General features: G+C 41.6%; 1 protein-coding gene across 3 annotated transcripts in view; it reads right to left on the bottom strand.

Moving 5' to 3' along the window:
- Window positions 1-15,054, bottom strand: part of LOC141753178 (stAR-related lipid transfer protein 13-like) — a 70,955-nt gene that overhangs the window by 29,973 nt on the left and 25,928 nt on the right. The window contains exon 1 of one of the 3 annotated variants that reach the window (XM_074611588.1): window positions 3,424-4,005. The exons of the other annotated variants lie outside the window; for them this stretch is intronic. Within the exon in view, the coding sequence (XP_074467689.1) occupies window positions 3,424-3,547 (124 nt within the window). The 5' untranslated portion in view covers window positions 3,548-4,005. Of the gene's footprint in view, window positions 1-3,423; window positions 4,006-15,054 lie in introns of those variants that run through there. 3 annotated transcript variants of the gene reach the window in all.

Below are 15,054 nucleotides of genomic sequence, written 5' to 3'. Positions count from 1 at the left end.
ACCCCATTCCTGAGCATCTAAGGCTGCCATGGGCTCAAAAGAGATTAAAAAAATTAAATTAGTAAACTAATGTGTGTACTCTTAAAGGTCTTTCTGATCCCATTTCTATGTAGACAAATATATATTTTTTAATAATACATCCACAGAGCTTTTAGAAAGGTGCCGAATAAAAATATGGCTTTTCCTGAAAAAAAATATTATGATTGTGAATTCAATCAATTCAATTCAATTTATTTTTATATAGCGTCAAATCATAACAGAAGTTATCTCGAAACGCTTAATTAATCATTTAAAAATGTTGGCAGGTCCAAAATGAATGTTTTGTTTATCTCTTTGGAAGATATCTAACGTTTGGGTCTCACTCTTAACAATGCTTGTCAGACAATAGTAAAACGACGCTGGTATCACGTTGTGTCTCTGGGTCGTCAGTTAGTGTTGAAAAAATGGATAAATGCCTGATCTTGACATAAGTGTCTGGCAGTAATTTGTTGTGAAGTGAATGCAATTGAATGGGGGAGGGAGCATGCCACATCTCTTGGCTGGATGTTATCAATGTTATCAATAGCACCTTTACGTCTATACAAAAGACATATAGGAGACTCTTGCATATTGGAGCTGTACAGTATATGAAGAATTGCTTGTTATAACACAGGTAAATAAGATTTCCTTGAGGGAAATATGAGAAAATGTAGCTCTTTGACATGTTGGTAAAGGCTTGAACCAAAGATGAAACCTCACTTTGTAGATACAGCCTTGAGATTATCTATGAAAGCACGAAGAGGCTGCTGAATTACATGAACTTCAAATGCATTCAGGGCCACTAATGAGAAATTGATCAGCAGGTAGCACTGAACATAATTCAACTATACAATCAGGTAGACGAGGTGGCAAACTGATGACTATATAGTGAGAATAGTGAGTTGTAAAGAGATGATTCAAGGTAAAGGTTTGGATCTGAGTATCCCCCCCCACACACACACACACCAACATTCACACCAAAGCAACTAAGACCCACAAATCCCACACGCAAAGGGAGACCCGACCCCCACCGCTAACCTAAAAACCTGCGGGATTACATCTAAATCCAGGTGCTATTATGTACTCGGTTTACACACACGCACGCAAACATAGATGATTGAATGGAATCATAAACGCAATCAAAATGCACTTTAACATCCAGTTCAAGACCCCAATCTGTCCATTTGTTCATTAATGCATTTAACTAGTTACGATAACAGTTGAAAATGTGTCTTTTTTTCTTGCTAAACTCTAATTGTGTTGCTTAATATAGGTGATATTTGGACTAAATCTGACAATTGATATGTTTTTTGTACATAAGCGCTCTGCAATATGTGCTCTTGTCCTTTACACACTATTTGCTACTGTGTTTCTGAATGATCATTTGTATTCAGTATCCAAAGTTATTGTCCCTGACAAATACACAGAGGTGTAAGAAGTACTATCATCGTTTACTTAAGTAAAAGTAGAAATAACATAAGTGTATAAATACTTAATTTACAAGTAAAAGTTCTGGATTAAGAATGTTAATTAAGTAAAAGTACAGAAGTATTATCAGCAAAATGTACTTAAAGTATTAAAAGTAAAAGTACGGATTATGCAGAATGGTTCCTTTATTATAGAATATTATATTATTCTGATTTCCTCACTAATGAATACATATAAGAGTGTTTTAATGTAGTTGATGTGGAGCCAGTTTTAGACTTTGTGTCCTACTGTATACTAGAATAAATTCAGTCATTCTGGTCCTACTCTCTGTACTTATTTACCACATGAACTCAGGTATGTCTTCTTTTAAAAGCAGACTACTTTTAGTACTTAAATACTGTACAATAAATGTAGTTAGTTACATCCCACCTCTGCAAATACACTACAGAGTTTAAATTTATGACCACCTCCTGACGTGAACTACCGTATACAATATGCCATCGCTCTGACTAATTCATAGAGTGGAAAATACTGAATACCACATGTGCACATTTTAAGGATCCCCCATCTCAAAATGTGATCCAGACAGATGTGAAATGTGCTGCCTTGTGAGCTGATGGGTTAAGCAGCGGGGTGAGGGAGGGCTGGTGGTGGAGGAGGTGGAGCTGTGGGGTTTGAGGGGGTTTAGGGCTCTGGCTATAGAGGACAGGATGAAGGGGTGAGAAATGAGGGATTATTGTTGCAGCAGGTGCTCTCTGATGCTCCATTTGACGGATATTACCTCTCTTATTAATTGAGTACTAAAGCATCACTAAAGCAATGCATCATGCAATAGTGAAATCTTTAACAAGTAGCCTTTTTGCTGGTCATACATACGATTTATCACTGCTATGCACTTGAATAGGCCCAGACAGGCACAGTGACTTTGACCGATATTGTGGCTGGGTGGTTTGTGGCATTGTGAATGTGGGAATATTCATCTTTTAATTTGCTTAAAAGGCAGACATCTGGGGTAATTACATTAAATAGAGAGATGCAGCTTTCTCTCTCACTTTCTTCCTTCTCCTCCCTCTCTGACGTTGAGAGAGAGAGAGAGACATCTAACTCTGCTGCATTCAGGACACTGTAAATATAGAGCAAACCGACTGACCCTCCAAACTTGGTGCATTGGCTCGCACACAGAATATTTGACTCCATGCACACATGGATGAAATGCTGTAATCCAAAAATATTAACACCCCCCCCAACCCTCTCTCTCTCTCTCTCTCTCTCTTTAAAATGCAATAAGCACAATAAACCATTATCCAGATTGGAACAACAAATGCTGAGCAGGGTTGGCATGTTGAAGCTGAAAACCCCTGACTGGACTCCTCCTGTCCACAGCGCGTGCCGACGCACTAAATTTGACAATGACCTTCCCAAAATATCAGGGAGCGCGCTGCGCGTGACGCATAACACGATGTGCTGCACACATAGACTGAGATCAACTTTGGTCTTCAATAATCCTTCTAATGTTATTCAGCAAAAACTTAGTGAATGGTGAATAGAAATGTGGGAAAATGATGACCTCCAAGCACAAAGACAAATATTCATCCATGTAGTCAGAAATCCATTTCCAGATAATGAGAATGTTGAATGTTGATGAATGTATATTTTGACACCTTATGATTTTGAAATTTGCTCTTTGTCTTCGTTTTCAATTGTTTGTTTTATGTCTGTGTAACTGTGGTGCTGCCTATCTTGGTCATGCAGGACACTCTTGGAAAATAGATTTTTAATCTCAATGAGTTTTTACTCCTGGTTAAATAAATAAATAAATAAATAAAGATGTCTATTCATTTTTAAACACTATATGGGGGTGACTTAAGGTAAGCAGTTCATGTTGTTAGCAGAACATATCTAGGCTTATTTGCAAGAATATTCCACATATTATTAAAACAAGTTTCACTTCCACTTGTTTTTTTTTGTCTCTCTGACCTGCCAGCCGTCTCTCCCGGACATTCCTCCACAGCAGATCCCAAGCCTTGGACGTGGAGTCCCGCAGCTGCTCGCTGATCGACCGCCGCAGCTGGAGCTTGGCAGACCTCCGCTGGCTTGTCATTGTGCTGCAGCCGCACGCATATTCCCGGACTTAAAATGAAACAGCGCTCCGTTATTTACAGCCGTTATTCCTCAATCCTCTCTTTTTATTCCACTGAGAGCAGCAGCCCCGTCTGTCTGTCTGTCTGTCTGTCTGGGACAGTGCGCCCCGGCTGCTGCTGCTTCTGCTGCCGCAATGGTCGTCACCGCTTCACCTGGTATGAAGCTCCTCTCTGCTGCGTCACCTTCCTGCACCAGCGGACGCGGATGAAGTCCTCTTCGCAGGATTGATTTGAATATCTACTGAGTGAATTAATCCAGCATTTCTGCCCTCCTCAGCCCCCTCATCTCGTTACAGGGCGAAGGTGCAGCAATGTTTCAGCACAACTTCTGCATGTGAGTGAGTGTGGACCTCTGACATGGAGAGCCAGATGTGAGAGGCGGTTCACCCCCTCCCCATGCCTTACTCTCCCTCACTCTCTCTCTCTTTTTCTCTCACACACACACACCAAACCTACATGTTCTCCACGACCCAAACCCACCCACTCACCCAAACAAGGATCTCTTTCAATCCCCTTGATACACACTAATAACACACAGTCATGCCACACACACACACAACCAAGTTGCAACAGAGTTGTGTTGCCAGGAAAAGCTTTCTTTAGCATCTCTGCTCATTCAGTCACAAATCTGACCTTACACAGCAGTAGGGGTGGGAAATCACCAGAGGGCCCACGATAAGATATTATCACCATACTTAAAGCGGCAGTAGGCAGTATATTTTTGGCATCATTGGGTAAAAAAAATTCCATAATAACCTTTCAGCATATTGTGATTCAAGTGCTCTGTGAGATAACTAGACTTCCTCATGGCTCTGTTTTCAGGCTTTAGAAAACCTAGCCCATGACGGGAGACTTTGACCAATCACAGGTTGTTTCAGAGAGAGAGCATTCCTATTGGCTGTACTCCGGTCATGTGACCGGAACTTGGCGTCCCTTCAACGGATTTCTACAACGGCGGCCGCGTCACAAACTTTTTCATTTTACAGCTAAACCGTGCACTACAAGTTGATTCTGAAAACATGTGAGACGAGAAATAGGCTTTAACGTAACATAGTATTGATTCATATTTGATCAGCGCGGCCTAGTTTGACCGTTTGGTCGGAGTTCGCGAGTGATTGACAGCCGGCTCTCATAGACGGCAGCTGGACAGCAGACCTCAGATCAGCTCTTACTGTTTGTTTTCCTCCGGTCTGTGAAAAGTTTTAATAAGTTGCCTTATTTTTCCTATTACTTCCCTTCCTTTCCATTTGATTAATGTTTCAAATCTTACAGGAATAGTGACAAATACACAGCAGAAGATACCAAAACGCAGGCTGATGTCTCAAAATAGCTAATTCTGTCTTATCAACTGCCAACGGTGTGCAATCTACAAGGACAAGAAACGGAGAACAGCAGTAAATTCTCACATTTAAAAGGTGTAGTGTTTAGGATCTGGCGGCATCTAGTGGTGAAACTGAAACTTCTCCCATGTGCCAAGCGTCTTGAAAAACTACGGTGGCAGATGCAAAAACGTGAAATGTGAATGGCCCCATCTAGAGCCAGTGTTAGGTTTGTCTGTTCTGGGCTACTGTAGAAACATGGAGGCCGGCTCTGTGAAGAGGACCCGCTCCCTATGTAGATATAAACGGCTCATTCTAAGTTAACGAAAACACAACGATTCTTATTTTCAGGTGATTAAACATTAAGGAAAACATATTCATTAATATTATATTTCAATTTTTGCCAACAGATCCCCCTAAATGCTACACGCGGTTCTTTTAAAAAGCTGGATATGGCAAATATTTGGAATTTTAAATTGCAGCTGCATTGGCAATCTTTTTCTGTGATGTTAATGTTGTTTTGCCAGTTATCCTCAGGAAAAAGACAAACACAACTAAATGGACAAAGGAATCCAAGGCTTCAGTGGGTTTTTCCTTTAACTGCAGAAGTTGCTGCCTGCATCACAATATGAGTAACTGAATATATGCTTGACTAACAGAGATAAAGAGGAGCGTACTCAGCAATGCATGTTCCAGTCAGCCAGACAACCTCAAGTGAAAGCGCACAAACATCAGCCGTCTGAGCTGTCTCTCTTTGTGAGTCACATTCACCCCTCTGACAGGTCAAGAGTTTCACTCTGAGCTCCGAGTTACTCCCGTGTTATCCCAGGAATGCCAGACAGAGTGATCAGACCGGCCGGGACGCTCCTCAGCTGCCGACCGCCTGACACCATCGGATGTCCCGTTTGTGGTGTTGAGTTGCAGGTCAGCCCGGATCCATGAGCAGAGACCTGATTCGACATTTCGTCCTGTCGAAACACGCTTGACATCCAGAGTAGTCAGCAGAATCCTGCACTTATCTGGACACAGAATGACACTTTACTGGTATGGATGACTGTCATAAACTGGGCTATGGATAGTCACCTGGGGATGAACAATTAATCTTCCCAAAATGTGACTTCTGCAGTTGAAGGGGAGGGTTATTAAGGCTGGAGTTCATGGTCCTACGCTTCCCTGCCGTGTCCTGCCGTGGCTTCGAGTGTCCGCTGACAGTTTAGCTGAGCAGACTCGGTGATTTGTATTCCTGAGTTACACTGCGGCTGGCACTGGCAGTCAGCAGTGATGAGAGGGAAAGTGTTTTAGAGGGAACGAATGACGAACAATGTGTAGCTGAATGGAGAAGGAATGAGGAGCTGAGACTAAAGCAGAGTCAACCATCAACAAAAAGGAAGCAAGAAAACCCGCTAAATGATTCATGGAGTAAAATTTCTGATGGAATTTCCTTTTCTGTTTAGATTCGGATTAGAAAACAGCTTAATGGGATTCACGAGCATTACATTTGCAAATAGGATTCCATGAATTTCAAAGTCACACGGTATGTTTCGGTCACATATAATTATATTCATATGGTGAAAGTGAAAGGGAGGACACTGGGAATAATGGGACAGTATTCACATTGCAAAACAAGTTGGTGAAGAGAGGAAGACATTTACAATTACTTACTATTGACGCAAAATATAAAGGGCAGTCATTGCCCCAATTTATAGAGCAAAACAGCTAGAACTGCTCCCTCTTAGTCAATTGGTTGGTTGTTTTGGTCTAAAGCTGGGGCACCAAGCCGACAAAGGCCACCCGTTGAGTCGCCTCACGTCGCTTTTGTCTTGGCCAAAAAGTTGCACTTGAACACAAGAGTACAGCCGATGGCCAACTACCAAGTATGTTCTGCACCTGCATGAGATGAAATGACTCTCCACACCAGCAGGTAGCAGTAGTCTGCATTTGTCATTCAAAAAGGGAAACCAGAAGACCGAGTACAGCGGATATACAAGCTGTTGTTATGATACGTACATGAAACAAAGCAGCGTTTGCCAGCCATTTTCACACCACTCTCACACACCACTTAGCTTCATTCCAGATGGCCATGTTGTTGTGAAAATATCCATGTGTTGGAATGATCAGATGAGATGAAGATGAAAAATGAGAAGAGCCTTCTGACTTTACTCATTGGCTTGCTTTCCTCACTTCCGTTTCTCTTCTTGTGTACGGATTCGTTTAAACTGAACAGCCAATCAGAGTGATTTCTCTCACCGACGGGTGCCACCGCTGATTCAACATGCTGAATCGGCCAAAATATTTCCAACACAGGCAGACTAGAGCCCACAGACGGAAAAAACTACGCTGACGAATGCTCACCGACAGCCCCAAACTGTCAGACTGCCGACCGTTGGCTTGGTGTGTCAAGGCTTTAGTCGACTAAGATTTCTTTAGTTGATTAGTAAATTTGTATGCTTTTTCCTGCTGAATGACTTATTTCCAAGAAAGTTATGAGCACATGTCTGGTAAACACATGATTTAAAGTGGTGTTTTAGTGTGATTCTTTGCAGCGAAACTCAGTTTTACAGATCTGTTGATTAAATCAACTAATAGATTAGTCAACAAAATTGTATGAGTGTTATTCGACTAAGAATTTCTTTGGGTCGAGGACAGCCCTAAAAACAGCTTTTCTGATATGATTTATTTATATATTAAGAGCATATATAGCTACAATACATCACATAGTTACAAGGCTATATGAACACCAACATCGTGACAATGTTTCATCTTGCTATGGTTAATTTTAAGTTTGTGCGCAGACATTCAAATGTCAAATAATTTTCATCACAGATTAATCATTTGATCTATAAAATAGAAAGAAAATAGTTAAAACAATTGCCTAAAGCCTAGTGTGACGTCATCAAATGTCTTGTTTAGTAGCCTAACTACTGACTGGAGGATAATAAGTGATGCAAGCTTCTGAAAACAGTTGAATCAGCTCTATTTGTGGGTTTGGATTCTAAGCTGTTAGAGACCGCGACATATGCGGGGGACGTATGGCGTTGACTTGTGAGCAACGATGCCAAGGATCTCTCAAAAGAAGATATAGGCTTATATTTTGAGTGGGAGGGCACTAATCATGTTGAGGAGAGGAAAAAATTGAGGAGAATACTGAGAAGAGGATGATGAGAGCATGCAGCGGGAATAAGATTAACCACAAATGTCTTGAAGAGAGTCATGAAAGACAAAAACAAGGTGCGTATTTCATACGGCACACATCTAAAGTTTCCAGTGATGTCTGTGAGCCTCCTGCAGGTTTGCTGACATATCCCTGGTGTCTCGGATATTCAGGGAGAAGACAAACATTGATGTGTCACTTCTAACGCATGTATCCACCTGTCTGTCAGTTACAGACGGGTGACAAATTAAAGGGAAAACCTGCACACAGTCTAGAAACATAAGGGGGTGGGGGTACTGAATAGTTTGAGTATGAAAATGGTGTGTATAACCTTCACAGTCACGAGATCTCAAACCGATTGAACACTTATGTTAGGAGATTATGAACCAACTAGAGCTGCAACTAACGATTATATTCATAGACCATTAATCTGATGATTATTTTCTCCATTAATCGATTTGTTGTTTGGACTATAAAATGTCAGAAAATGGTGAAAAATGTCGATCAGTGTTTCCTCAAATGTTTTTTTTTGTCCACAACTCAAAGATATTCAGTTAACTGTCATAGAGGAGTAAAGAAACCAGAAAATATTCACATTTAAGAAGCTGGAATCAGAGAATTTTCAAACCGATTAATTGATTATCAAAATAGTTGACAATTAATTTAATAGGTGACAACTAATTGATTAATCGTTGCAGTGACTTTATGTTTTAAAGTCACAAAATCAAGACTAGTGTGTAAGTAACAGTCCAAATTAGAGCTATAAGAGTTAAATGTGTTGTTGTTACATGGCATGTTCCTGAATGGTAGAAAGCTTTCCTGTCTCTTTCAATATCTGCTCAACAAAATATGGATATGATGATGAGACTTTGCTTTGAATGACTGTGTATTTGATATATAATTGTACATTTCCAGCTATTTCTTCAAGGAAGAACAAGCATGGATTTTTTAAAAGACTCAATATCTGTGGTGGAAATGAAAATACAATCTGTGTGACAGATTGCATGCGTATTTTATTTTATTTTTTTCAGATGTTTGTACAACTGTATGGATTTGGTCGAAGCTATGTCATAACCGATACACGCATACACCAAAGTAGGTTATTTTACAACCATGAAACATAGCGTAACACCAAAGTGTAACATAAACCTTGAAGGTATCCAGACAGAGTGACGGCATGACGACCAGCTTTCTCCACGCTCAAAGAGACATGAACATACTACGTTACGTACAGACACGAATAGAAAATGTATGTAAATAACGTTGAACCCACACAAATACAAAGAATGCCTAAACTATTGTATAAGTTGATGCATATGTATTCAGTTTGCACACGCACATACACACACACATTACTTTGTTACCCATGTTGCCTGTGTAAATGTGTCATGTGTAGGCCGCAGGATTAAGGGACACACATTTTCATGGCCAACTTCAGGAACAACTGGCTTATAATCAGAACACTCTGACATAACTCTAAGAGGATTAAGTACCGTTGACATTTTCTACGTTTTCTTAAATCCTTTTAAACATTTACTACTGATGGTGAATGTATTGGGTTAAGCAAAAGAGTGACTGAAAAGATGGCCTGAAACATTTTCACTTTTGTGCAAAACTACTGCAAAGTTCATCTTAAATCGAAATGAGAAGACCTAGAATCTGCATCACTGATGAAAAGGCCCCAGATTAGTCTTTTTTTCTAAACTGCCTATATTTTAAAGGGGAACTCCACTGATTTTACACGTGAGCTTCAGATTACTCGACTTACTTGTCTACTCTGCCTGTGAAAATATTTGTATATTGTCTTCTGAGGCTCTGGATGGAGCGTTCTTAAATCTTAAATCTTAAATCTTAAATCTTAAATCTTAAATCTTTAATCTTGACTAATACTAGAGATTAAAAGTTTTTTAGTCTGTTTCTTGTGACTACCTTAGATAGACTGTATATAAGAAGTGGACGTAGTCACCGTGACGTCACCCGTTGGTTTGTGAACTATGGTTTTGAAGCCTGGACTTCGGCATTTTGGCCGTCATCATCTTGGTTTTTTGCAACCAGAAGGGACACGAGAGGGTGGAGCTAAGTACAACCGAACGCTGAATAAGACATTTTCAGGTGACCAAATAGGTTATAATTAACTTTCATGAAGTGAAAACACACTGTGAAAGGGTAAAAGTTGTAAGACGAAAACACGGACAACTCCCAGACCGGACATCGCTGTGGTAGCGACCTGTCAATCACAAGGTAGCCACGCCCTAAAGCATACCCTGCTTTATGGTCTATATGACTCTAAATGGGACCATAATTTACTAAATGAACATCATGCTGTATTGAAGAAGACTTGAAACTAGCGATTGAGACCATAAACTCATGTTTACAATGTTTACTGAGGTAATAAATCAAGTGAGAAGTAGGCTCATTTTCTCATAGACTTCTATACAATCAGACTTCTTTTTGCAACCAGAGGAGTCGCCCCCTGCTGGCTATTAGAAAGAATGCAAGTTTAAGGCACCTCCGCTTTGGCTTCACTTTTCGGACAGCCGAGTTGCCCACTGGCACAGCCAACGGTGACCATTAACAAAAGCATTGGTCACATTTTCTCATATAGACAGGGATCAGCCAGCTTATCAGAATGGATAACTGTTGAATAGTCTTACTACTATTTCATTCTTTCTTTAATGAAAGGATGAAGGATGAAATGCCTTGTAGCACCGTCTCTATTGATGGAAATACAATCGGATGGGTGACAGAGACTGAACGTGACAGAAGAAATTGTAGAGACAGAGTGTGATTGTGGGTTGAGGTCGAGTGAGAAAGAAAAGAGCCACAGGTCAGAAATTAAACACTTCTGAGGGGAAAACCACGAAACTTCCAGTGACTTTGATCCAGGGTCAGTTTTGTATTCCTCCGCTGTGATGTTGACGGCTATGATATGTGGATGGTGAGCTGGTCCTTGAGGTCAACCTCTACTCCGGGCCGGGAGAGAAAACACCACAGGAACACTGTCTCACAGCGGCAGCCAATCAAAACACCAACCTAACACATTCCAGGGCTCGAACAGCCAATCAAAGCAGCACAATGGACGTGTTCCTCTGGACAGGACCGGGATCTGACTTTCAGAACAAATACACAGCAGAGCATGGGCGTCTCCACCGGGAGAGCAATCAGATCTCGCAGCGGTTATAGAAATGGACAGGGCTGGTTTGGAGAAGGCAGGTTTGGAGGAGGAGGAGGAGGAGGAGGAGGAGGAGGAGGAGGAGGAGGTGGAGCGGAGGGAGGAGATCGAGTTTCTCCCTCTTCTTCCTGTCAGGTCATTTCAGGTCGGGAAATTGTGTCAAATAATAAGCAGCATGATGAGTCCGAAATTCTGCACAAACTGCATGTGATGGTCACAAAGATCTCTTGTATTATCTGTGTCCAATGGTTAGAGATAATTTTACAAACAGAAAAAATCGATACGGCAGAGTATCGCAATATTGTATCGATACACAGACGTAAAGTATCATTCTTTTATTTTACTACATGGCTTTATTGAATACTTGATTCTGATTGGTCAATCAGCGTTCTAAGGTTTGTTATTTCTTTATAGCAGACTGTTGCTATGGACACAGTCCTGACGTCGGACTCTGGCGGACCGTTTTTGTGTCACAGTATTGATTTCTTAAGTAAGTAGACGTTTAATAAGTGGCATAATGTACAGCAATGCAAGACCCCGCCATGCAAAATGATTCAAATCGCAATACAATCGTGACTTTAAAGGTACTGTTTGTAACTTCTTACACGTATAAATCGGGTTGGTTTCTCATGCGCTCTCTCTAAGCTGTTCCAACACAAACTACACGGAAGCACCAAAACCGCAAAGTTATATCTAGTGAAGCCCGACTTGCAAAACAGTGTCAACTCTTCCTGCTCCAGCCCCCCAACAGGCTGCCAGAAGACACAGGAGGAGACCGTAGCTTTGGTCTCCAGGGCCGGAGTCGATGCTGCTCTGCTCCTCTGCCTGCCTGCTTGACTTCACTCACACACCGCGCTCGTTCTCACTCGCTCCACCTCTCACGTGCATGCGCGCACACTACACACTGCAGAAGACGGAAGTCTGAAGCAGGACAACACAGTGTCAGCATTGATTCATGGAGAGACCTTCGTCTGGTCAGCTAACATTACTGCCAAGCAGGTGAGATATAGAGTGATATTGTGGTTTTAGTTGACGTGTGTCACCTCAATGTTTTGACCGATGCTCGTTCATGTCTATGTAGAGCGAGCGCGAGGGCGAGCAACAGGACGCTGACTTTCGTTGACTTAACGGCCACAGGTGTCGCTGTTAACAAGCAATTTCTGATTCTGACATAGAGTCCCTTTAAGTATTGTGATAATATTATATCTTGGGGCCTCTGGTGATTCCCTCCCCTATTTCTTAACGACTAAAACTTAAGTATTTCTAAATCACAATTACAAATTAAAACTGAATGCATTCATATATTGTAATTTTTAGCTGAATATTGAATCCATTTGTCCGTTCTGAACATGCAACATCTAGTTTCCAGGGTTTCCTGTCACTGACTCTCCTGCACTGTGATAGTATTACTGTAACAAGTCAGTAAGCACACAGATTCTGGGTTAGCGAGTTCAGGCTGATCAATGATTTAACAGATCACGTGATCAAAGGTTCCTCCTCTCTCCCAGCTTCCTTAAATTGATATGTCTGCTTAGCTCCTCTGTACCCTTCCTCCTCCTCTTCCTCCTCTTCCTGCTCATTTGTCCTCCTCTTCATCCCTCTCACTGTCTCCCTGTCTTCTATTTTCAGCAACACTCAGTCATTCAGGCCAAGCTGCTGCTTAGCTCACTTGACTCTACTGTCTGAGACTGAAACACACACACACACACACACACACACACACACACACGCATGCATAACCCGCCCATACTTTACTGCATGTCACCTCACACTACTGCTTACTTGAAATCTTTGGGTGCACTGCAATCAAAACGAAACCAATGAGGAATCCAGACGGAGAATCATCTTCATACGACATAAGCATTCCTCATCCTGTAAAATAAATTGTCTGCAGCTTGTTAACCTTCGGTGAGCAGCACCACCAGTCTGCTTAAAGTGGAAAACCTCAAGATTAAATGAAACCATTGAACAGATGGTACTGTGTGACCTTGACCTAAATTCCCAGCTCATACTATCTCTTTTCAGTGATCCCCGAGAGCACACACACACACACACACACACCTAATCATCTCACTATGAATCACATAGTAATTCCATATGTTGCTCACTTCCTCGAAAAGCATTTCGACGAACAACGCTGTAGGATTCAAATCCCAACATCTGTTTATGTGTTCACTTGTGTTCTTTACTTTCAGCAACCCAACATGAGCTGAAAACTGTTTATTTAGCAAAAAAGTAGCTTCGCTGAAAAATAAAGTTGCTTCTGTATAATTAGAAACTTTTATGTAGAGATAGATAAAAGCTAAAAGAAGTAAAGGAACAAGCAAAACAATCTCAATTGCACATAGACATATGTCCTTTCTCATAGATCCATGCTTTAAACATGGAACAAATTTGTATTCAGAGGTGATATTGTTAACTTGACCCTTGACTTTGATACACCAGAGTGACGCAGTGATTGACAGGTGCTTCTTGCAAAAGCAAAGGCAGTGAAGACTCAGCAAGAGAGGAAATCAGAAGGGGAAGACAGACGATGGTGGCACTGGAGATCCGAAAAGAGATGACCCAAAAAGTAAAACAATAAGACATTTGATGTTCCAGTGGAAGAAGGAGAACGTCTTGAGTGGAAACGTTTCCGATTTTCCTTCCTGACATTTCAGTTTGATCGTCTAAAATACAGCACAGTGGAACAGTGGCAATTCTAGACTTTTTTTTTAGGGGTGATCAAGCACACCTGATTTCATCTCAGCACCCCTAAAAAATTATTATCAAACCCTCTGAGACCCGCGGGATTGCTGGTGATCCCGGCCGACATTACTGTCTTTAAGAGAGCGGGCTCAGACTTAACGCTAGAGTGAAGTGATATCGAATCCATTGCCATCAACCATGTCGTGTTGGCTTGTCAAGAAAAATGCTAAATAACGCTCCAAAATTAGTCACGGAATTGCATGAATTGGGTTTGACCCTTGTGGATCCAATGAACTGAATCGTCACCTGGTGCCTGAATTTTAAGTTTTCCATAAAGACGTTTCCACCATAACTTCATGCATAAAAGGCAGAAATTGGTGTATAAAAATACACCAGAATGCTGGAAATGAAGTGTTTGACGCTTAAAATTTCCTGGAAGGCATTATACCCATCTGTTCACAGTGGCTTGAATCAACAGCATTAGCGTCTCTCTGTCAATATTTCTGCACCAGCCGTCGAGGAACGCTGGAAGTAGGTCAGGAGCTAATTCAAAGTGTCTATCCCCCATACTCTCTCTGTCCAGTAACAACAACAACAACTTCCTTTGTCTGTTGAAGTCTGTTGACATCGTCCGCCTCCTATTCTGGAGACTGGATCACCTACATCAGGAGATGGCTATCACTGTGGCCTACCTGAGGCCGGGGGGACACAAAGCAAAGGACCAAGGAGGAGAGATGATACAGATGGGAAATAGGGGAAACCAGGGCGGCGATATGGGAAGCAGACTGAGGTATAAAGTATGGAACTGAATAGGGAGGGGTAGACGTCGTATTTGGAGACAGACGTGGGGGTTTGAAAGCTGAGTGCGGAGGGCTACGGGGTGCAGGCTATGGTATGGAAGTAGCAGGACCTGGGGCAGGACCGGGAGGGGAAACAATAGCTAATGGACACGGCGGAAACTCCACAGGTCATGGGAGTGCAGATCACATGCTGATAGGAGGCCTTGTTGCTGAGTATCTCATTTTAAAGGCACTTAGGCGCGATACACATATAGTGAGGTTTTTAGCTGTTCAAATAAGCATTTTAGCAGGAAAATCCTCAAGGACCAACCTTTTTCTCTTTGCTAGTATAGGGTTG

Source organism: Sebastes fasciatus, chromosome 16 (assembly GCF_043250625.1).
Source record: "Sebastes fasciatus isolate fSebFas1 chromosome 16, fSebFas1.pri, whole genome shotgun sequence".
In the NCBI taxonomy this organism is placed as follows: Eukaryota; Metazoa; Chordata; class Actinopteri; order Perciformes; family Sebastidae; genus Sebastes; species Sebastes fasciatus.
This window is presented reverse-complemented; position numbering and strand designations above follow the sequence as displayed.